The sequence below is a fragment of the Hemiscyllium ocellatum genome, chromosome 7 (assembly GCF_020745735.1).
Source record: "Hemiscyllium ocellatum isolate sHemOce1 chromosome 7, sHemOce1.pat.X.cur, whole genome shotgun sequence".
NCBI classification, from domain to species: Eukaryota; Metazoa; Chordata; class Chondrichthyes; order Orectolobiformes; family Hemiscylliidae; genus Hemiscyllium; species Hemiscyllium ocellatum.
In genome coordinates, this window is record NC_083407.1 from 49,714,762 (window position 1) to 49,733,934 (window position 19,173).

The following is a 19,173-nucleotide window of genomic DNA, read 5'->3' on the forward strand; positions in this document are numbered from 1 at the left end:
TGACCAAGTTGGAAACCAAGAGAACAACTTGCGAGACGAGAATTGTCGCTGTCTAATTTCTCTCTGTTTCAGGGAGAACTGCAACGTCATAGAAATGAGATGAGATAGATATTAATGAGATATTAATGAATGCAAATTGACTCCTTGCTACTGAGATTCACATACAAAATCAGACATTTCTTTTCTCCAAATCAAGAATCTCACTTATTTAATTCTTGCTATTGTTTGCCCAACTTTCCCACCATTGCACATATCATTGAGGGCCTGCCAATATTCAGCAAAAAACAAAATGTCATTAACTTCAGATTTTTGCAGAGGGTTTGGGTCAGACGGTATGGAATTTGTGAAATCAAGGGAAACTGAGTTTGCACGCAGGCAGAAAGTAAAATCCATTCGAAATGAAATCCAGTCACATTCACAAAGGGTAACAGGTAACCCAGCTGATCAGCTCAACAAGTAATTTTAATTCTTCACACATGTCATACACCTTCAATATGATGACTGACAGCCAGTGAACTTGCTCCTAAGCAGTCATTTTTAGGCCAAGGTTGAGCTGAATGTATAGTGGGAACAGTTCCTTCAAAAGAACTAGCAAGCTAGGCTTCCCTGTAGCAGCCCAGGATGCTATTACAGCTCACAGCTCCAATATCCCAAAATGGTGTTGCAACAGAAAAAGGTTACACCCATGGTCCAAACCCTACTGATTTGCTGAATTTCTCTCTGATCAGAGGGGTCATGCTGATACCCACTCAGACTTGGAATGGATGTGGTGCAAATATCCCTGCTGGCTACTCTTTGTCTTCCTTATGATTGGTGCTCTGGCTTTTGGAATGCAACTGGCATAGTAGTCACTTTCTGATGATGCAGGAGGGCTAATTTTCTATGGCACTCTTCTTGTTCATCTGGCAATTGACCTTTGCATTAAAGGCCTTTTGGTCTCTCTGCTTTACAAAATTTAGGGCTAAAATTTTCAGAAGCAATCTTATATCTTAGAACTCTATGATGACTTTTTTTCAGATTAGATTCCCTACAGTGTGGAGACGGACCCCTTTGGCCCAACAAGTCCACACCGACCCTCTGAAGAGTAAGCCACCCAGTCCCATTTCCCTTTGCCTAATGCACCTAACGCTCTGGGAAATTTAGCATGGCCAATTCACCTGACCATTGTGGATGAAGTTGTAAATGGCATTGACTCGTAATTGTGTAAACTCAAGAAAACAAGACATTGGAGTGGGATAAATCATAGAGTTTGTCCAGTCTGTCTATCAGAGCAGAGCTGATGATCAGAACTGATATTGGGTTCAACTCAACTTTCTTGCCTACTCCTTGATGTGGTTTGTGATTTTCTTTATGACAGTCTGCGTAACATATACCATAGAACGTCAGGTTCTTGTGGAGACAGATGTATTGAAGTTTATTAACATACTAATTATTTACAGAGCTACAATATTAGGCTTACACAGATAATTTGTGTTCTATACATACTGATATTACTCTTCATTGTATACACATAGCTGACTGAATGAAGATACTACATTGACTCCACTGTACAGAGAGAGAGAGAGAGAGAGAGAGAGAGAGAGAAACTGAAGCTAAGATGAATAGTTTTACACTGGGACTTCACGCCTTGATATTAGGGATCTGCCTTAAAGGTGGATACCTAGAATCTGTACCATGATACAACACTACCCATAAACCTTGTTTTCCACGAGGAACCAAAAAAGTTGTTTATCCAAGTCTGAAATCTCTAATGATGGAAATTCCAAAACACCTTGGGATAAAGGATTCCAAAAATTCGCAGGTCTTTACATGAAGAAAATAATTCTTCTCATCCTAATCCAAAAAGATTGGCTCCCTATCAGCATTTTAAATTGCTGATTAGCAGAAACAACAATCAATGTTGATTTTTCTTCACAATAAACTGATAACAAAATGTTCAACAAGACACAGTCAAAAAAGTAATTCAATTTTCAGTCTGAATATAGATATGGAAAGTGATTTTAAAAAATCAACATCGGCCACATTTACTCAGGACTCATCGTAACCAGAAAGAAATGACAGTAAAAACTACAGTGCACCACTCACACCAGTCTAATCCTGCCAAAAAAGTACTTCCTTGCTGTTTCTCAAGAAACAAAGAGAAAATATATTTCAAGTCTGACATGGGATAGTCTATTTCACTTGTCTATATCGATATGATGATGATGTAAATATTTATAGTTCATAGAAATCAATATGATTTAATTTTGACTATTGCCATCACAAGGACTAACAATATTACACTACAGATTTTTACAAAATCCCTTCAGATATTAGATAAAAGCAGAAGAGGTGTCCAGAATATCGCAGTGCATACTTTTGGTCATTTTGTCAATGGAAGCAGTTGTAACAGTCATAAAATCAAAAGTGCAAACAAACACAAGCCCAACTATGCATTAAATTATACATTTTTTTGAGGCACTTGAACAGATTTAGTTGCTATCAGCAACACAAAAATATACCTTCAGTAAAGCATGCTTCAGGTTCCATAGATTCTTCTGGTATTTCTTCTGGTTGCTCTCCCTCTCCAGGTGGAGTCCTGTCAACTGTGCTCCCTTCTGATGAACTGCTTTCAGCCAGTTTCTGTCAAAGAAGCCCAAACATAAGTTATTTACAAGGATGATCCACTTAAGCTCCTTATACCAAGCAGGTAATAGTACCCTCTGAGCAGCGCATTTCATGTTGTTAAGATTGCTTTTACAACCATTACACTGATTATAAGTTGAAAGACTGGTATGAAGTTCATACTGCCATGAAATTGCATGTGAATACATGCACCAAATAAACGGATATAAATATCCATTACATTCAAAAGAATATTTATGCATCTTCTAAAGAAGGCATGAAATATTTATATGAAAATATACATTTAATCCAACAATCCATGTGGAATCTTCATTGACATGAAAATACACTTTACCATTCAGTCTGTAAGGATTCCGAGCTTCTGCAATTTCTGAGCATCAGAAAGGAAGATCAGTGAATTAGCTTTAGGGCAATTATTGCAAATCTTTAAACTTTTATTTTCTACTAAAATGGATGAACTAGGGCAGTAGCACTCATGAATCAAAATAGTACACACACTAGCTCTGGAATTTAGAAAGAGCATATTCCTGTGATTTTGTTTGAAGATTCTGATGTTTTCACACAAGTTTAAATAATCTGCCAATTTGATTATTTTACAATTTTTTTGCAAATGGTACAAAGTATCTGTATCTGTGAACAAGTCTGGGTACTACTCTGAAATATGAGAATTCATAGCTGGGCATTCCATTTGTGTAGTCTGGGATACAAGATATTTTGCACAAATTCACCTATTCAGCATTCACGGCTGCCCTGACAAACCAAGTAAAAAGATGATATAAGCAGGCAAATACATATAAGGTTATCACTTCATAATAGAAAATTAAAATCATGTTTTCATAAAAGTTCTATTTGATTTTTAATTACAAATACAAAACCCCATTGTTTTCTTGTTTTACCAGAAAAATGTTCCTTAAAATTAAGCCATAATGAAGGATAGTGCCGCTATTTGATTTCTCAACTGAGCTGAAGTAAGGCTTTTAAGGCGTTGTAATAAAAATTAGAAGTCACTCCATTTCAAAGCATGTCAGATAAATTTGATTCACGTGTAGATTCCTCCCTCCATCTATTTCAGTGATCAGAAACTTCGATTTGCAATAACAGTATTCTCATTGCAAATACAACCTTTCCAACTTGGCCATGTAACTCAATTACAATCACTATTTTTCAATTAGTAGCACCTGTCGATACTTTAGTTTCATAACCAAAGCCTCATTCAGCATTTTAGCTGTAATGTTCCACATTACAATAGCAGAAATGGGCTCAAAGCAGTACATTCTATCAGAAAGCAGCATTTTAATTTGAGATCAAATAAGGAAGAATTTATTTTCAATAATGTCCACTTAGTTTACAAGTCTTTGGACGAATTACTTTACATGCATTAATTGCCAATCACAATGATGTGGGAGAAAAGGTCAATGCACCAGGTGCCTAACAATTACAGAAACATATTCTTAGATATCAGCATGATTGACAATGTTTGATGATATTCTATTGAACTAAATTACACTTGAGAGCTTTGTACATGGGACATAGTGTATCACAAATTTGATTGAGTTTTTTGAGGACATGATTAAGAAGATAAATGAGGGCAGAGCAGTAGATGTTGTCCACTTGCACTTTAGCTAGGCCTTTGACAAGGTATCACATGGCACACTGGTTAATAATGTTAGATCAAATAGAATCCAGGGAGAGCTAGCCAGTTGGATACAAAATTATATTGACAGTAGGTGACATTGCAGTTGGAGGGTTGCTGGAGGCCTGTGACCAGTGGAGTACCACAGGAATTGGTGCTGTGACCACTGTTGTTCATCATTTACATGAATAATTTGGATGAGAATAGAGGAGACACAGTTATTACATTTGTGGGTGACACCAAATTGGTGGTATAGTGGAGAAGGTTATCTAAGAGTACAACGGGACCTTGATCAACTGTGCCAGGTGGGCTGAGGAAGTGCAGTTGGAGTTTAATGCAGATAAGTATGAGATGTTGCACGAGGTAAGAAACCAGGGCAGCACTTACACTGTTATTGCTAGGATCCTGAGGAGTGTTATCAAATAGAGAAACCGAAAAGAACAAGTATATAGTTCCTTGAAAGTGGCATCACAGGTAGACAAGGTGGTGAAGGAGGCATTAGACAGGTCAGAGCATTGAGTTAAGGTTGTCATGTTGCAGCTGTACAAGATATTTGTGAGACCACATTTGGAATATTCCTAACAATTTGAGTTGTCCTCCTAAATAGAAGAATATTATTAAACTGGAAAGGGTGGAAAAAGCATTTACAAGGATGTTGGCTTGAGTGATGAGGAGAGGCTGGGACTTTTTTCCCAGAGCATAGGAAGCTGAGGGGTAATCATATAGTTGTTTACAAAATCATGAGGGGCATAGAAGTCTTTTCCCCAGGATAGGGGAGCCCAAAACTACATGGGGCATAAGTTTAAGGTGAAAGGCAAAGGATTTAAAGGGGACCTGAGGGGCAACTTTTCCCACACAGAGAGTGGTGTGTACATGGAACGATCTGCCAGAGCTGCTAAAGGAAGTGGTAGAGGTGGGTATAAGTACAACATTTAAAAGACATTTGGACAGGTACATTGATAGGAAAGGTTAAGAGGGATATGGATGAAATGCAGGCAAATAGAACGAGTTCAGTTTAAGAATGGTCGACATGAATCAATTTGGCTGAAGGGCATGTTTCCTTGTCTCTATACCTCTATGACCCTATTTGAGTGTCTCAGGTATTACACTGAACTCAAAATGTAAATATATGAATATACTCAAGCTCAGTTGCCTATGAAAATATATTGTGATGCAAGGGAGATTATTCACAATAATTGGTACCAATAAGCTTCAGCCCACTTTTTAAATTATCAATCACTTTGAGTGACTGAGGTAGATTAGATGAGCGGACTTCTTCCACCAAACTTTAAATCAATTAGCAGAGAAACATCCAAATTAGTGTTAAGAACATTTTTGTAAAAATAATTTTTTTTAGAAGCTTAACTTTCTGTTAGGACGAGTTAACATGATGTATGTTCAGATTAAACAGTAGATCAACAATTCAAAACTTGTCATAATTCTGGCCCATTCACAATAATTCTACCGTAACACTGATTCAGAAGGACTAACTATTTTTCATGTGACGAGAGTTGCATATTACCACATTCAGTCATATAGACAGACCACAAAAATTCATTGAACCACAATGTCTTTAGATTACCAGCATTGCATGCATCATTCCATCAAGTACTACTAATTATAGGTAATCTGAAGCTCCATGTGCCAAAAACATTGTAGTTTTATCTTTCTGCCCCATCAAATCAAATGTTTATGAGTCTTTTGTTTACTTATAATGCCTGTTAAAAGTGCAAAATATGCAATTTAAGTTGGCACTAGCCAAATAGCACATTGGTATTCTACAAGTTACTTTTAATGGAATTTGGACTTGAGTATTGGTCAAATTAGTCAATTTAGAAATCCTCTGCCAGCTTTGCAGTTAGTTTTGTTCAGCTACCCAACTGTTTTCCTGCAGAATGGCTAAAATAGTAAGTATTTTGTTGCATAGCTTATGTCTTGCAGAGATGGCCAACACTATTTTCATTCATAATTATTTTTAAATTTCTAAATACAAATATAAAGCATCAAATGTGCAATGGGTTGTATACAGTGGGTGAGCTGAAATAACAGTTTATTGAAAAATGCCAAGAAGCTAATGCTGAACTTAAAGTCATCTGATGTTTAAAGCGCTGGACCATCAGAGGAAAAAAAACAAAAAAAAATGTTTTTTAGGTGGATAAAAGATAATTAATAACCTTTAGCAATAGTTTAACTTTTACAGCAATGAACAGTATTAGTTTTCATGTACAACAAATTGGTCTTACAATTCTCTTCTCAATGAAAACTGGTCTGCTTCTGGCATAGAGCTGCAATAATAACCAGATAAGTTAGGCTAAGTAGGCGGCAGAAGGTAATGCACCTTTTGTGAACTTTATTGCTAGTTATTAGCAAAGATAATGAATAACACAAAACACACCTTTAAAGTTGCTACGTTCATAATGTACTTAACTAAACCATTAGATCAGATCCCTATGGATATAACGCACAGTTTAAATCAGGGGCTTAAAAAGTGCCTCAAATCTGTGCTCCCCTCATTCTAAATTATTTGGATTTATTTTCCAATGAGCGCAGGAATAATTTAAAAGTGCTATGTTTTAACGGAAAAGAGCTCAAATGAAATTCTTACCAAGTTATGCATATTGAATTATATTGAAGTATGATCTACTTTTCTGAAAATGTAAGAGTATATCATTGTTAGATGTACAATGTATGATATATTGCACTACACTTCTTTGGACATGAATCAATGCTATTTGTGGTATGCACAATTAGAGAAGACTGACAGAAGTTGATTCATTTAAAAAAAAATTTCCATGATAATATTCGAAAAACATAAGTAGTTTCCATCTTCTTACATAGAATACCATGCAAGACTTGACATCATTTTGTAACTTATGTGGGAAATACATCCCTTCCTTTCTTAACGAAATCGAGGGCTGGATTTTCCCAGCCTTGTTGCAGTGGGCCAGTTCAGTAGAAGGGAGCCACATTTTTATGAAATTAAAATCTGGAGGAGAATTTCCTGTTCCTGGCTCCACCATTGGATCATGGAGTTACAGCTCTAAACCACAGGCAGTACCACCCTCACCCCACCTCCAATTGCCTACAGCAGAGAAGCGATCTCTACTTCTGTTCTTGGAAAGTTTCCCAGAGATGAATAGAGAATTAGATCAGTTTGGCTGCCTACAATATTGAGCCATGCAGCCACAATATGATTAAGGATTGTCTTGTGGTGCAGAGGTAGTGTTCCTATTCCTGGACTGGGAGACCTAAGTTCAAGTCTCACCTGCTCCAGTGGTGTGTAATGGCATCTCTGAACAAGTTGATTAGAAAAAAAAATAGCTTCGGGGGATTTTCTGGCTATTAATGAGTTAAGTAGGTGGAAGGCACTCTGGAACCAAGTTCCATGCCACAATGACAAAGCCAGGCACAGGAAATGAAGCAAACATGTCGTGTATTAATCCTCAGCAGGGATGACCCTGCTATTATGTTCCATTCTGTTCAGTTTTTAGTTTAATAGCTTTCAGATACTGTGGACATCGATAATGGGTGTTTTGTCCATGTGACAGTCAACTAAAGAGGACTAATTCTACTTTCAAACATGAGCTACATTTTATTACGCAGAGAAAAAATGAGGTACAAAGGTAAACTGGCCAAAAATATAAAGGAGGATAGTAAAAGCTTTTTTAGGTATGTGAAAGGCAAAAAAATGGTTAAGGCTAAAATTGGGCCCTTGAAGACAGAAACAGGGGAATATATTACAGGGAACAAAGAAATGGCAGAAGAATTAAATGGGTACTTCAGATCTGTGTTCACTGGGGAAGACACTAGCAATCTCCCTGAGGTAACAGTGGCTGAAGGACCTACACTGAAGGGAATTTATATTTGCCAGGAATTGGTGTTGGAGAGACTGTTAGGTCTGAAGGTTGATAAGTCCCCGGGGCCTGATGGTCTACATCCCAGGATACTGAAGGAGTTGGCTCGAGAAATCGTGGAGGCATTGGTGATTATTTTCCAGAGTTCGATAGATTTGAGATCAGTTCCTGCGGATTGGAGGGTGGCTAATGTTGTACCACTTTTTAAGAAAAGTGGGAGAGAGAAAGCAGGAAATTATAGACCAGTTAATCTGAACTCAGTGGTGGGAAAGATGCTGGAGTCTATTATAAAGGATGAAATTATGACACATCTGGATAATAATAACAGGATAGGTCAGAGTCAGCATGGATTTGTGAAGGGGAAATTATGCTTAACTAATCTTCTGGAATTTTTTGAGGATGTAACTCTGAAGATAGACGAGGGAGATCCAGTAGATGTAGCTTTCAGAAAGCTTTTGATAAAGTCCCACATAGTAGGTTAGTGAGCGAAATTAGGGTGCATGGTATTGGGGGCAAAGTACTAACTTGGATCGAAAGTTGGTTGGCTGATAAGAAACAAAGAGTAGTGATAAACGGCTCCATTTCGGAATGGCAGGCAGTGACCAGTGGGGTACTGCAGGGATCAGTGCTGGGAACGCATATTTTTACAATATATGTTAATGATATAGAAGATGGTATTAGTAATAACATTAGCAAATTTGCTGATGATACTAAGCTGGGTGGCAGGGTGAAAAGTGAGGAGGATGTTAGGAAATCACAGGGTGATCTGGACAGGTTAGCTGAATGGTCAGATGCATGGCAGATGCAGTTTAATGTGGATAACTGTATGGTTATTCACTTTGGTGGCAAGAACAGGAAGGAAGATTACTACCTAAATGGAATCAATTTAGGTAAAGGGGCAGTACTAAGAGATCTGGGTGTTCTTGTGCACCAGTCAATGAAGATAAGCATGCAGGTACAGCAGGTAGTGAAGAAGGCTAAAAGCATGCTGGCCTTCATAACAAGAGGGATCGAGTATAGAAGCGAACAGGTTCTTCTGCAGCTGTACAGGGCCCTGGTGAGACCACACCTGGAGTACTGTGTGCAGTTCTGGTCTTCAAATTTGAGGGAAGATATCCTGGCTATTGAGGGAGTGCAGCATAGGTTCATGAGGTCAATTCCTGGAATGGTGGGACTACCTTACGCTGAAAGATTGGAGCGACTGGGCTTGTATACCCTCGCGTTTCGAAGACTGAGAGGGGATCTGATTGAGGCATACAAGATTATTAAAGGATTGGACACTCTGGCAGCAGGAAACATGTTTCCGTCAATGGATGAGTGCCGAACCAGAGGACACAGCTTAAAAATACCATTTAGGACAGAGATGAGGAGAAACCTCTTCACCCAGAGAGTGGTGGCTGTGTGGAATGCTGTGCCCCAGAGGGCAGTGGAAGCCCAGTCTCTAGGTTCATTTAAGAAAGAGTTGGATCGAGCTCTCAAGGATAGTGGAATCAAGGAATATGGAGATAAGGCAGGAACAGGATACTGATTAAGGATGATCAGCCATGATCTTATTGAATGGTAGTGCAGGCTCGAAGGGCAGAATGACCTATTCCTGCACCTATTGTCTATTATCCATATTTCGGTTTATGATAAGTGAATGTTCAAGAATTGACAATCCCATAAATAGAGCATAATTTGTCTAAGTGCCTGATGTCTTTTCAGTGCCTGTTTTTGTTTGGTACTTTGTGTCAATGTTTGTGTACATAAAATCAAATCTGATTATATTTTCACAGATTGCAATCCATTCATTTCATCTAGATGCATTATCTTTTTACTAGGTGAAAGTGAGGACTGCAGACGCTGGAGATCAGAGTCAAGATTAGAGTGGTGCTGGAAAAGTACAGCAGGTCAGGCAGCATCCGCGGAGCAGGAAAATTGACATTTCGGGCAAAAGCCCTTCATCACAAATGAGAGTCCCAGTCTCATTCCTGATGAAGGGCTCCTGCCTGAAACATTGATTTTCCTGCTCCTCGGATGCTGCCTGACCTGCTGTGCTTTTCCAGCACCACTCTAATCTTGACAATTGTTTTTTAAACTAATGTAGTGTTAAGCAAATACTTCTCATAACAATGTAAGCTATATGCACACCTGTCTGAGTATTTTTGACAATTTAAGCTAGCACTTTTCAAGAACATTTCACTTTGTCACATTTAAGTTACTGCTCAAGTAATGACTTAAATCTACTTTGAAGTCTGGATGAATCCCGCAATTATTAGAAAAGCAAATATCAAAAAGAGAACCACGAGTTAATGTGATATTAAACTTCCAAAATGTTTGTAAAATGTATTCAGACAAGTTGATTCAAATTAAATTCAAAACAAAGCATAAGTCCAGCACATTGAACTGACGTTTATTGTGAAAAGCCTATAATTTCTGCATAATTTCTAAAAGCAATCTCATATTGAAACTTCAATTTGGTTTTGAAAGCATAAGTTTGGAAGCCTTTTTATCATGCTTTGTGTGTTTTCTTAAATCAAACAATATGATGAAAATTCATTAGATCTTTCTACCAAGAGTTTATGATTGAGTAATTACTGATATTGTTTTATAAATAGGTACACATTTCTAATTTAAACAACCACCTGTCATAGAATACACTCTCTTTGATGATGAACACCATATTATTTGACTTGACTGTTTTCATGTTCCTTTATTCTTGCATCATTTTGGCCTTCCCCAAAAAGACTGCAGTCTCAATTACTGCTTTTATTTCTATTCTGATTTTGTTATCAGATTCTGTTTCTGTACTTGATGCTGAAATCTCTACCCTTGCTCTACCGTTATCGGATGCAGTGCTTATCTTCTAAATGTCTCCCAGTTGAAATAAAAACCGGCTTTAGAAAATTACATAAACATGTTAAATGTGAAAGCAAAAGGTATAAAGATTGTTGAGAAATTGCTTGAGGAAAAAGGTGTTTTTTCACAAGGCCAGAAGATGCAGCAGTCTGCTCAAATCAAAGGTAGTATTGCTGTGATATATTGTTCAGATATTCTAATTTGGGGAGAGTAGGCTTAGGGTTACTTAATTAGTAACACAGTGATTGCAAGTACAATTTTCCCCATGGTGTTTTATTAATTGAATTCAATAAGTCTGGTAATCTGTGAGCTGACACGAGAGAATTAGTCGTATAAAAACCTTTGGATTGCCATTATAACAAACTGATTCACTAATGTTTGTGTGGGTATGATCCCTGCCATCTCTATGTTACTGTGGATGACTTCACTCCTCAGAATCAGCTCTATCAGTTTTGAACACATCCACCGAAAAGTTTAAAAAATCTCAATTGTCATGAGGGGTTGGATATAGCATAATTTGTAAGTGTTACAACCAGGATTAAATTGAATAATTACAATAAATAATTATAAGATCTAATGAAATATTCAATATTTTATTAATAATAATATCAGATTATTATTGCTTCCAGACTGGTCATTCTTGTTCAATATATTCAAGTATCCACAAGTTCTCAAGCACATATATTTTGACAAAATTCTTTTATGCACAAAATCAACATTTCTATTTAGTACACACCTCTTGAAATCTCACAAGAATCTATGTAGAGTTACACATCAGAAAAGGTATTTTGCACCAACGATTCAAAGATTTTTGTTCTTGCCAACACGTGACCAGTGGTTTAGGCATGTAGGGTGTGCACAGGAGAAGAGTTATCGCTTAACAAAATACGTATGGAAAATGATGGTGGTAATAGTAATTTATTTTGTCAGATGAGAAGCTGTTTGCAGCAGCTTATAATATCATTTTACACATCCTTCTTAGTTTTCCAAGTTGAAATTTTACCTGATGTCTGGCTTATTCAATAATATGCTCTGGAGATGCTTATGGATAACCAGTTTCACTGAATTATTCAGCAGAATCACCAATGACATTTTGTAGAAAATCAATTTGGTAATTCTCTTAAACCATTTGAAACAGTATTTTGTTAGCATTGCAACATTGTTATATTGATTCATTTTTTCATTTCTCCGGTTTTGAACGGTATTAAATGACTAATCCAACAGCTCTGACAAAATATAACTAACAGCTCACATTATCTTGAAACTTTGTAAATAGGCTATTTACTACTATGCATTCATAGTAGTATTCTACTCTAATGGTTCACCACACCATGCATCTATTGAAAGATAAGACAGATCCACAATTGTGCTTCACGTAGGACAGAGTAAAATGTTGTGCATTTTACAAATGCTGGTAGTTTAAAACATGACACAAAGCTTTTAAATATTTAAAAATACATTCAAAATACCCTCATAAAGCAAATAAATTGGTCAGTATATGCAGGTTAAACATTTGGTACACTAAAAAAATTCACTACTGAACTGATTCTTATTACTTATTGTAACGTTTGGTTGAAAGTACAGGTTGCTGAGATATTTGAAAGTGGAAAGGGATTTAAGAGAGGCAAGAGGGGTATTGAAAAGAGAATCTCAGGGCTCATATAGCTGACATCTATTACCTTAAAGCACAGAAGAGGACAAATTAAACACACAAGCCTTAGTGGAAGAATGGAAAGTGCAAAATAATATCAACAGTTGTGAGGTGTTACACCAAAAAGGAATTTGGAAGAGAGGGTCAAATTTTTTAAATTAATATACTTGAGAACACATTGCTTGCTGAGATCAGAATGACAATAAAAAAAAGCTAGATTTAGTCTGGGAAAGGTAGATGCTATATGGTAGGCTGTAGAATCTCAGCCAGAGGATGAAGATGAAATGGGTAAGATTCAACGACAGTGGAGCTGAGTCAGAAAACCAGTGTGAGATCATAAACAAATGGAAGCAGGTGGCCTCAGTGATTAGCATAGCATGGGTTAGAAACTCAACCTAGTTACTTATGGAAACTGACTTAACATTTACAAATTGTTGACTGGAGCACGTGAAAAGGAGACTTGACAGGGCATCGGGATGCAGGAAGGATAGACGTTACAGCATTCATGCTGGATATGTAGATGTGATACAATAAGAGGAGTATAATGAAAGGCAGTTGGGGTAGTGCAATGGAGTAGTTGAGCCATACTGAAGTGTATAAGGGTGCAAAGAACAGCAAGGAGAGATAACAGCTCTGATCTTCCTGTATAGGAAGGATAATATTTAACTGGAGAAAGTTGAGAAGACATTTGCCAGGATGGAGGGCTTGAGTTATAAGGAGAAGCTAGGGCTTTTTTCACTGGAGCGTCGGAGGTTGAGGGATGACCCTAAATTGGTTTATAAAATAACAGAGTACAGACAAACTGATTAGCAGGTAAAGTTTTTCTTTCCCCCAGAATATGAATTTCAAGAGTCAGGTGCATATTTTTAAGGTGAGAGGAAAAAGATTTAAAAAGGCATGGGGTGGGGGGGGGAGTTTTTATTTTACACAGAGTAGTTCATGTGTGGAAGTGATGTATGTAAGTACAATTACAATGTTTAAAAGATATTTAGATAAACACATGAATAAGAAATGGTTAGAGGGATAAGGGTATGTGCAGCCAAGTGGGGCTAGTTTAGTTTGGGATTAAGGTCAGCATGAACTGTTTGGATCAAAGGGTCTGTTTCCATGCCAAATAGCTCTATGACTATAATAGGATGTATTGATTATCGTCAAGATTGTAATTGCAATTTTTGCCCAAGCAGCCTCATTGTTATGATTCACACTAAACTTAAAGGACTGAAGACAACAATGCATCTGAGGATCTCAGGATGAAAAAGAAAACTTTGGAGTTGTAACAGGTAGTACTAGAGTGAAAAATGTACTTTTTGAGAAGGGAAGTAATTTTTAAAGTTGAGATAGCAGTGCCTATGGAAGATCAGCTCTTATAGTCAGCAGCCATTGCATCAAAGTGAAGTTGCTGAATGGTTAGAACTTGGATTAGGATGATTTGAGGAAGCCATAAATCCATCCCACATAGACATCAACCTGATAATTGGTGGTGAGGGCAGAATTGGGAGAAACTATAGAATTTTACAGGAACAAACATATTCATGTAAAAACTGTTTTTTAATGGAATCTTTTTTATTAGTATTAGGTAAATCAATGTCAAGCTAAAAATAGCATTGAACAGTTTTATTAAAGTATTCATCTCTGCAATAATGCTAGTCTTTTTTGATTTGAAGTATCGTAAAGAACTAATAAAAACAGAAAGATGATGATACACAGTCATGTCATTTTCGATTTATTGTAATTATATATTGTTGTGCAACAGAATTTGAAATATAAAGAATTAAAAATATTTTCTAGTACATTGTTGGTAATTCTTTAAGATAAATAGAGTAAAACATAGTTGGAAACATGCAACCATATTTCTAAAAAATCATACAGCCTCTACATAACTTGTCATCAGTTTTAAGATAAATTGTGATGTTTAAATACACTATCTTGTAATTTATAAATTTTTGGCTGGTTAAACACTGTTAGTCTCTTTAAAGAAAAATATACTTGCCATAGAGAGAGTGCTACAAACACATACCAAACAACTTCCGAGAGATAGGATTTGTCCTTTGAGGACAAATTAAATCTCGAGGGTTTAAACCAATGACAGATAACCTCATTCAAACATACACATTTTTACAGGGGGGTAACAGAACAGATGTACAATGTGCCCACTGGTTGGTGGGTTTGACCCAGGGACACTATCTTAGAATAAGAGATAATCATTCAGGATTGAGATGAGGAAGAAGTCTTTTCATTCAGAGAGAGAGATGAATCTTCAGAATTTTCTCCCGCTGAGGCTCAGCTGTCAAGTATATTCAAGATTAAGCTTGATTGCCTAACACATTTTTTAAAAATCACATGATACAGGGATGGTGCAGAAAAATGGTGTCAAAGTAGGAGTTGATTTCACTAATTAATGGAGCTGGCTCAAAAGGTCCAAATGTTGTACTGCTTCCATTATCTACAGGCATTCATTAAAACTGATGAAAATACTGAACCATAACAGTCTTACCTTAACATGAAAGATTATGACACATATAACTATAATGCACCTTGATTTATTATATACACAAGAAAAAGAAAATATCTTCTTACCTCTTTGCTACCTTCTAGGTCTGATTCACTAGTGAAGTCTTCTGTGTTTAGGTTTTCAAAGTCTGACTCCCCCACAGCTATTGGAACAGTAACAGTGAGGTTTGGATTGTGAATAAAGGACATATAGTCATTTTCATCATTATTGTATTTCCCCACACTACTGCCAATTCCACTGGTGGTGCAATTTCCATCCTTATGATAGTCAATGTCTTTAGTGATTTCAACAGCTGCATGATCTGAGATATAAATGTCTTTCTTGCTATGCAAATCATCAAGAGGTTTGATGTCTTCTGTGACTTTCCTCCTGATAAAAACTCTATGAATTAATTCTCGCATATTTCTTTTAACATAATCAATGCCTTTCTGTATCCTCCCCACAGCAATCTGTAGGTTATTCATTTCACTGTCATCATCTGTAGCAGCAAGGTTGTCAGCACTGAATGAGCTCAGTAGCAAAGCCAAAAATAAATTCAATACCTGGAGTTCAAAAAGTATAAACATATCAATATTCTAATTGATGCTATAAATTATACATAAAATAGGAAACATAAAACCTATGTTTTTACTTCAAGATTATGCAATTTTTTTGTATTTTACATTATTCAGGTATTTCACTGAACATGCAATGTTTACCTATGAACATAAAAACAGAAATACCAGGAACTGACTTCTCCCAAAACAATATTAAATGCCCAAACTTAAGCAATAATTTTTAAACTATTTCCAAAAAAATTTCAAATAACATGCTAAAATTAAATTTATACAAGTAGTATTATCAATATTTAATTTTTAATATTAGTCATTTTTATTTTTGTTTTAACTATTCTAACTGTACGAGGTTCAAAAATGTTTTGTTACCTACCACGAGATTACCAATTACCATGACCATCATGAAGACAATGAGGCACAGAGATTGTCCAGATACTTCCATGCAGTCCCACATTGTCTCAATCCATTCTCCACACAACACTCGGAACACAATTAGAAAGGAATGAAAGAAGTCGCTCATGTGCCAGCGAGGCAGTACACAGTCCTTGTCAATTTTACACACACATTCCTTGTAGTTTTTACCGAAGAGTTGCATGCCCACCACAGCAAAGATGAAGACAATGATGGCCAACACCAAAGTCAAGTTGCCCAAAGCACCTACTGAGTTGCCAATAATTTTAATCAGCATGTTCAGGGTTGGCCATGACTTTGCCAATTTAAAAACTCTGAGCTGAAAAACAATAGTTCATTACAAAGATTATTCATTCGCATAATATTTCTTTCTTCAATAGCTTTACCAGTTACCTTTTGAAGTGCTCTCATGTAACTTTTGTTGCTTAAAATCAATTAAAATAGAACATTTAATTTTTCAAAAGTGATTGTAAAGGGATTTACAATGAACTGTCATGTTGTAGTATTAGAATACAGTCTGTAAAAAATAGTTTAATACGAAAAATGTACAATTACCAATCGGAAAGATCGCAGCACAGATAGTCCTTCCACATTAGCGAGACCAAGTTCCATTAGACTGAGACTCACAATGATGCCATCAAAAATATTCCACCCTTCTTGGAAGTAATAATAAGGATGCAGTGCTATGATTTTGAAAATCATTTCACCAGTAAAAATACCAGTAAATACCTGGGTGAACAGAAGGGGGTTATTGTTGTTTTTGTCACATTTCACTGAAAATTGTATACAGTGAAATTTATGACTCAACCTTTCACATGATCAGCCAAATATAATAAAATGATGGAGAAACTGAAATCTTTTGAGGATCAGAATGTTCTTACAAACAGCAGTACTCATATTTATCGCTTGAACTTTGCAGTCAGTTTCTACTAATTTTAATGGAAAAATAGCACAATGGCAATCAATCAGATGATTAATCTTCTACTTTTTCACATTTACTTATGTTCTATTTGTAAACTTGAGTTTTACTATAATGTGTTTTTAATGGAAAGTATCAGTTAAAATAAATGGATTAATGCATCTGCTAAAAGAATTGTTTTTTTTTTCAGTTTGAGCTGAAAATTCCAATACAATATGAGTAACAGTCATTATTTGTACACTCATCACCAAAAAAAGTGATTTGCTTAGCTTTAATTTTGAATCCTTTTATTGTAACATTTTCACAGCATTGTATTCTCCGGTATAATGATTGTATATTGGTGAAAGTTTCATTTTTAGTCTGCATTAAACGCTCACTTTAATGAACTGCAATGTAGATGTTGTTAAACTGTAATATCTTTAATTGCTGACATTCAAATGGAATAAATAAATCTATCAAATTGTTACTGTAGTGTTCTACAATAGCTTAACAGGAAATATTCAAAAACCACATTGCAAATAATCATTTCAACATCAATTATTTAATTATTGTGTTAAAAATGTTCCCCTTGTATGGCAAGCCACATTGAATTAATTGGTTAAAAATAAATAAATACTGGCCTTAACAAACTAACGCCCACCTAAGAAGTGTGGAAGACTTTCTTGCAGGCAAATACATACCAAATTCCCATATGTGAGTACATCCTCAAAGCTCTTTGTCATTGGATAATGCTCCATTGCCATAAAAGCAGTGTTCAGCACAATGCAGATAGTAATAGCGAGATCCACAAATGGGTCCATTACAATTAAATGAACAATTTCCTTTATTTTTAGCCAGTTTGGATGGCAATCCCAGATCAAGAAGGTGTTTGCAAATTTATACCAGCATGGAGGACACTTCTGTCGAGATTCTTCAAGTTCTGCAAAATGCAAACAAAATAATGTTATAAAAAACTGCTAAAATAAACAAATAATGTTATAATAAATCTGAAAGCTGTAACAGTAAATAATCACAAAATCAGATTGTGTGGTGCTCACATTTGCAATACTGCAGGTGCATTTTAAAGTCCAGTATAACCTCGGATAATGCTGCCTATGTACAGTTCTGGTTTCGGCCATGCTTCATGTTATTATAGACAGATGGTCCATGCTGGTTCAGAGAAAGTATATCAGCTGTATGCAAAGTTGACAGATCTGCAACACTGACTTAACAACAGAACATTTGAACTAAACATTCCAACATTCACTTCTTCCTGTCATGGGGGCTGTAGTTAATACTTTCTTAGCCTGTAGCATGAGTCAGGTAGAGATGGGGCGGCACAGAAAAAGACAAGTTACGTCTGGAGGGAAGGAGTAAAGGGAAAAAGGATTCACAGCAGGAGGCCTTCTCTGTCAAAATGAAGTGTTCTGGGAGCATTTCTCTTTCCTCCAAACAAGCAAGATGCAGTGCATGTATTGACTTGTTTTAATGAAGGAGCTTCTCATCAAAATCCACCACATCCTGCAGGAAAACCTACAATCTCAAAGCAAGCCAAGGATAGCACTGCCAATGGCTGATGACGGTGTCTGTAGTTATGAATTTCTTTGCATCGCCATACTTAAGCAGGTGACATCAGCAAGACTTTCCTGTTCACCATCCACTGATTGATAAGCTAGGGACTGACGTTTCTCTTCTGCCAAGAGATGAGAGCTCATCAACTTCTCTTTTTAAAAGTGCTCATGGAATGTGCCATCCCTGAATATGCCCTGCCCCATTGACAGGTCAGGTTAACCAGAGTCTAGGTTAGAGTGGTGCTGGAAAAGCACAGCAGATCATGTAGCATCCGAGGAGCAGGAAAATTGACGTTTTGGGCAAAAGCCCTTCATCAGGAATACAGGCAGGGTGTCTGCAGAGTGGAGAGATAAATGAGAGGGGGGTGGGGGTGGGGAGAAAGTAGCACAGAGTACAATAGGTAAATGGGGGTGGGGATGGAGGTGATAGGTCAGAGAGGAGGGTGGAGTGGATAGGTGGAAAGGGAGATAGGCAAGTAGGACAGGTCATGGGGACAGTGCTGAGCTGGAAGGTTGGAACTTGGGTAAGGTGTGGGGAGGAGAAATGAGGAAACTGTTGAAGTCCACATTGATGCCCTGGGGTTGAAGTGTTCCGAGGCGGAAGATGAGGCATTCTTTGTCTAGGG

At 36.8% G+C, this 19,173-nt stretch overlaps 1 protein-coding gene across 4 annotated transcripts in view; it reads right to left on the reverse strand.

Moving 5' to 3' along the window:
* The window catches only part of scn1laa (sodium channel, voltage-gated, type I-like, alpha), a 159,968-nt gene that overhangs the window by 86,544 nt on the left and 54,251 nt on the right, over positions 1–19,173 (reverse strand). For all 4 annotated transcript variants that reach the window (XM_060827175.1, XM_060827176.1, XM_060827174.1 and 1 more), the window contains 5 exons: positions 17,678–17,916; positions 16,634–16,807; positions 16,041–16,397; positions 15,179–15,655; positions 2,502–2,622 (listed from right to left, as the gene is read on the reverse strand). In XM_060827175.1, the coding sequence (XP_060683158.1) occupies positions 2,502–2,622; positions 15,179–15,655; positions 16,041–16,397; positions 16,634–16,807; positions 17,678–17,916 (1,368 nt within the window). The remainder of the gene's footprint in view (positions 1–2,501; positions 2,623–15,178; positions 15,656–16,040; positions 16,398–16,633; positions 16,808–17,677; positions 17,917–19,173) is intronic.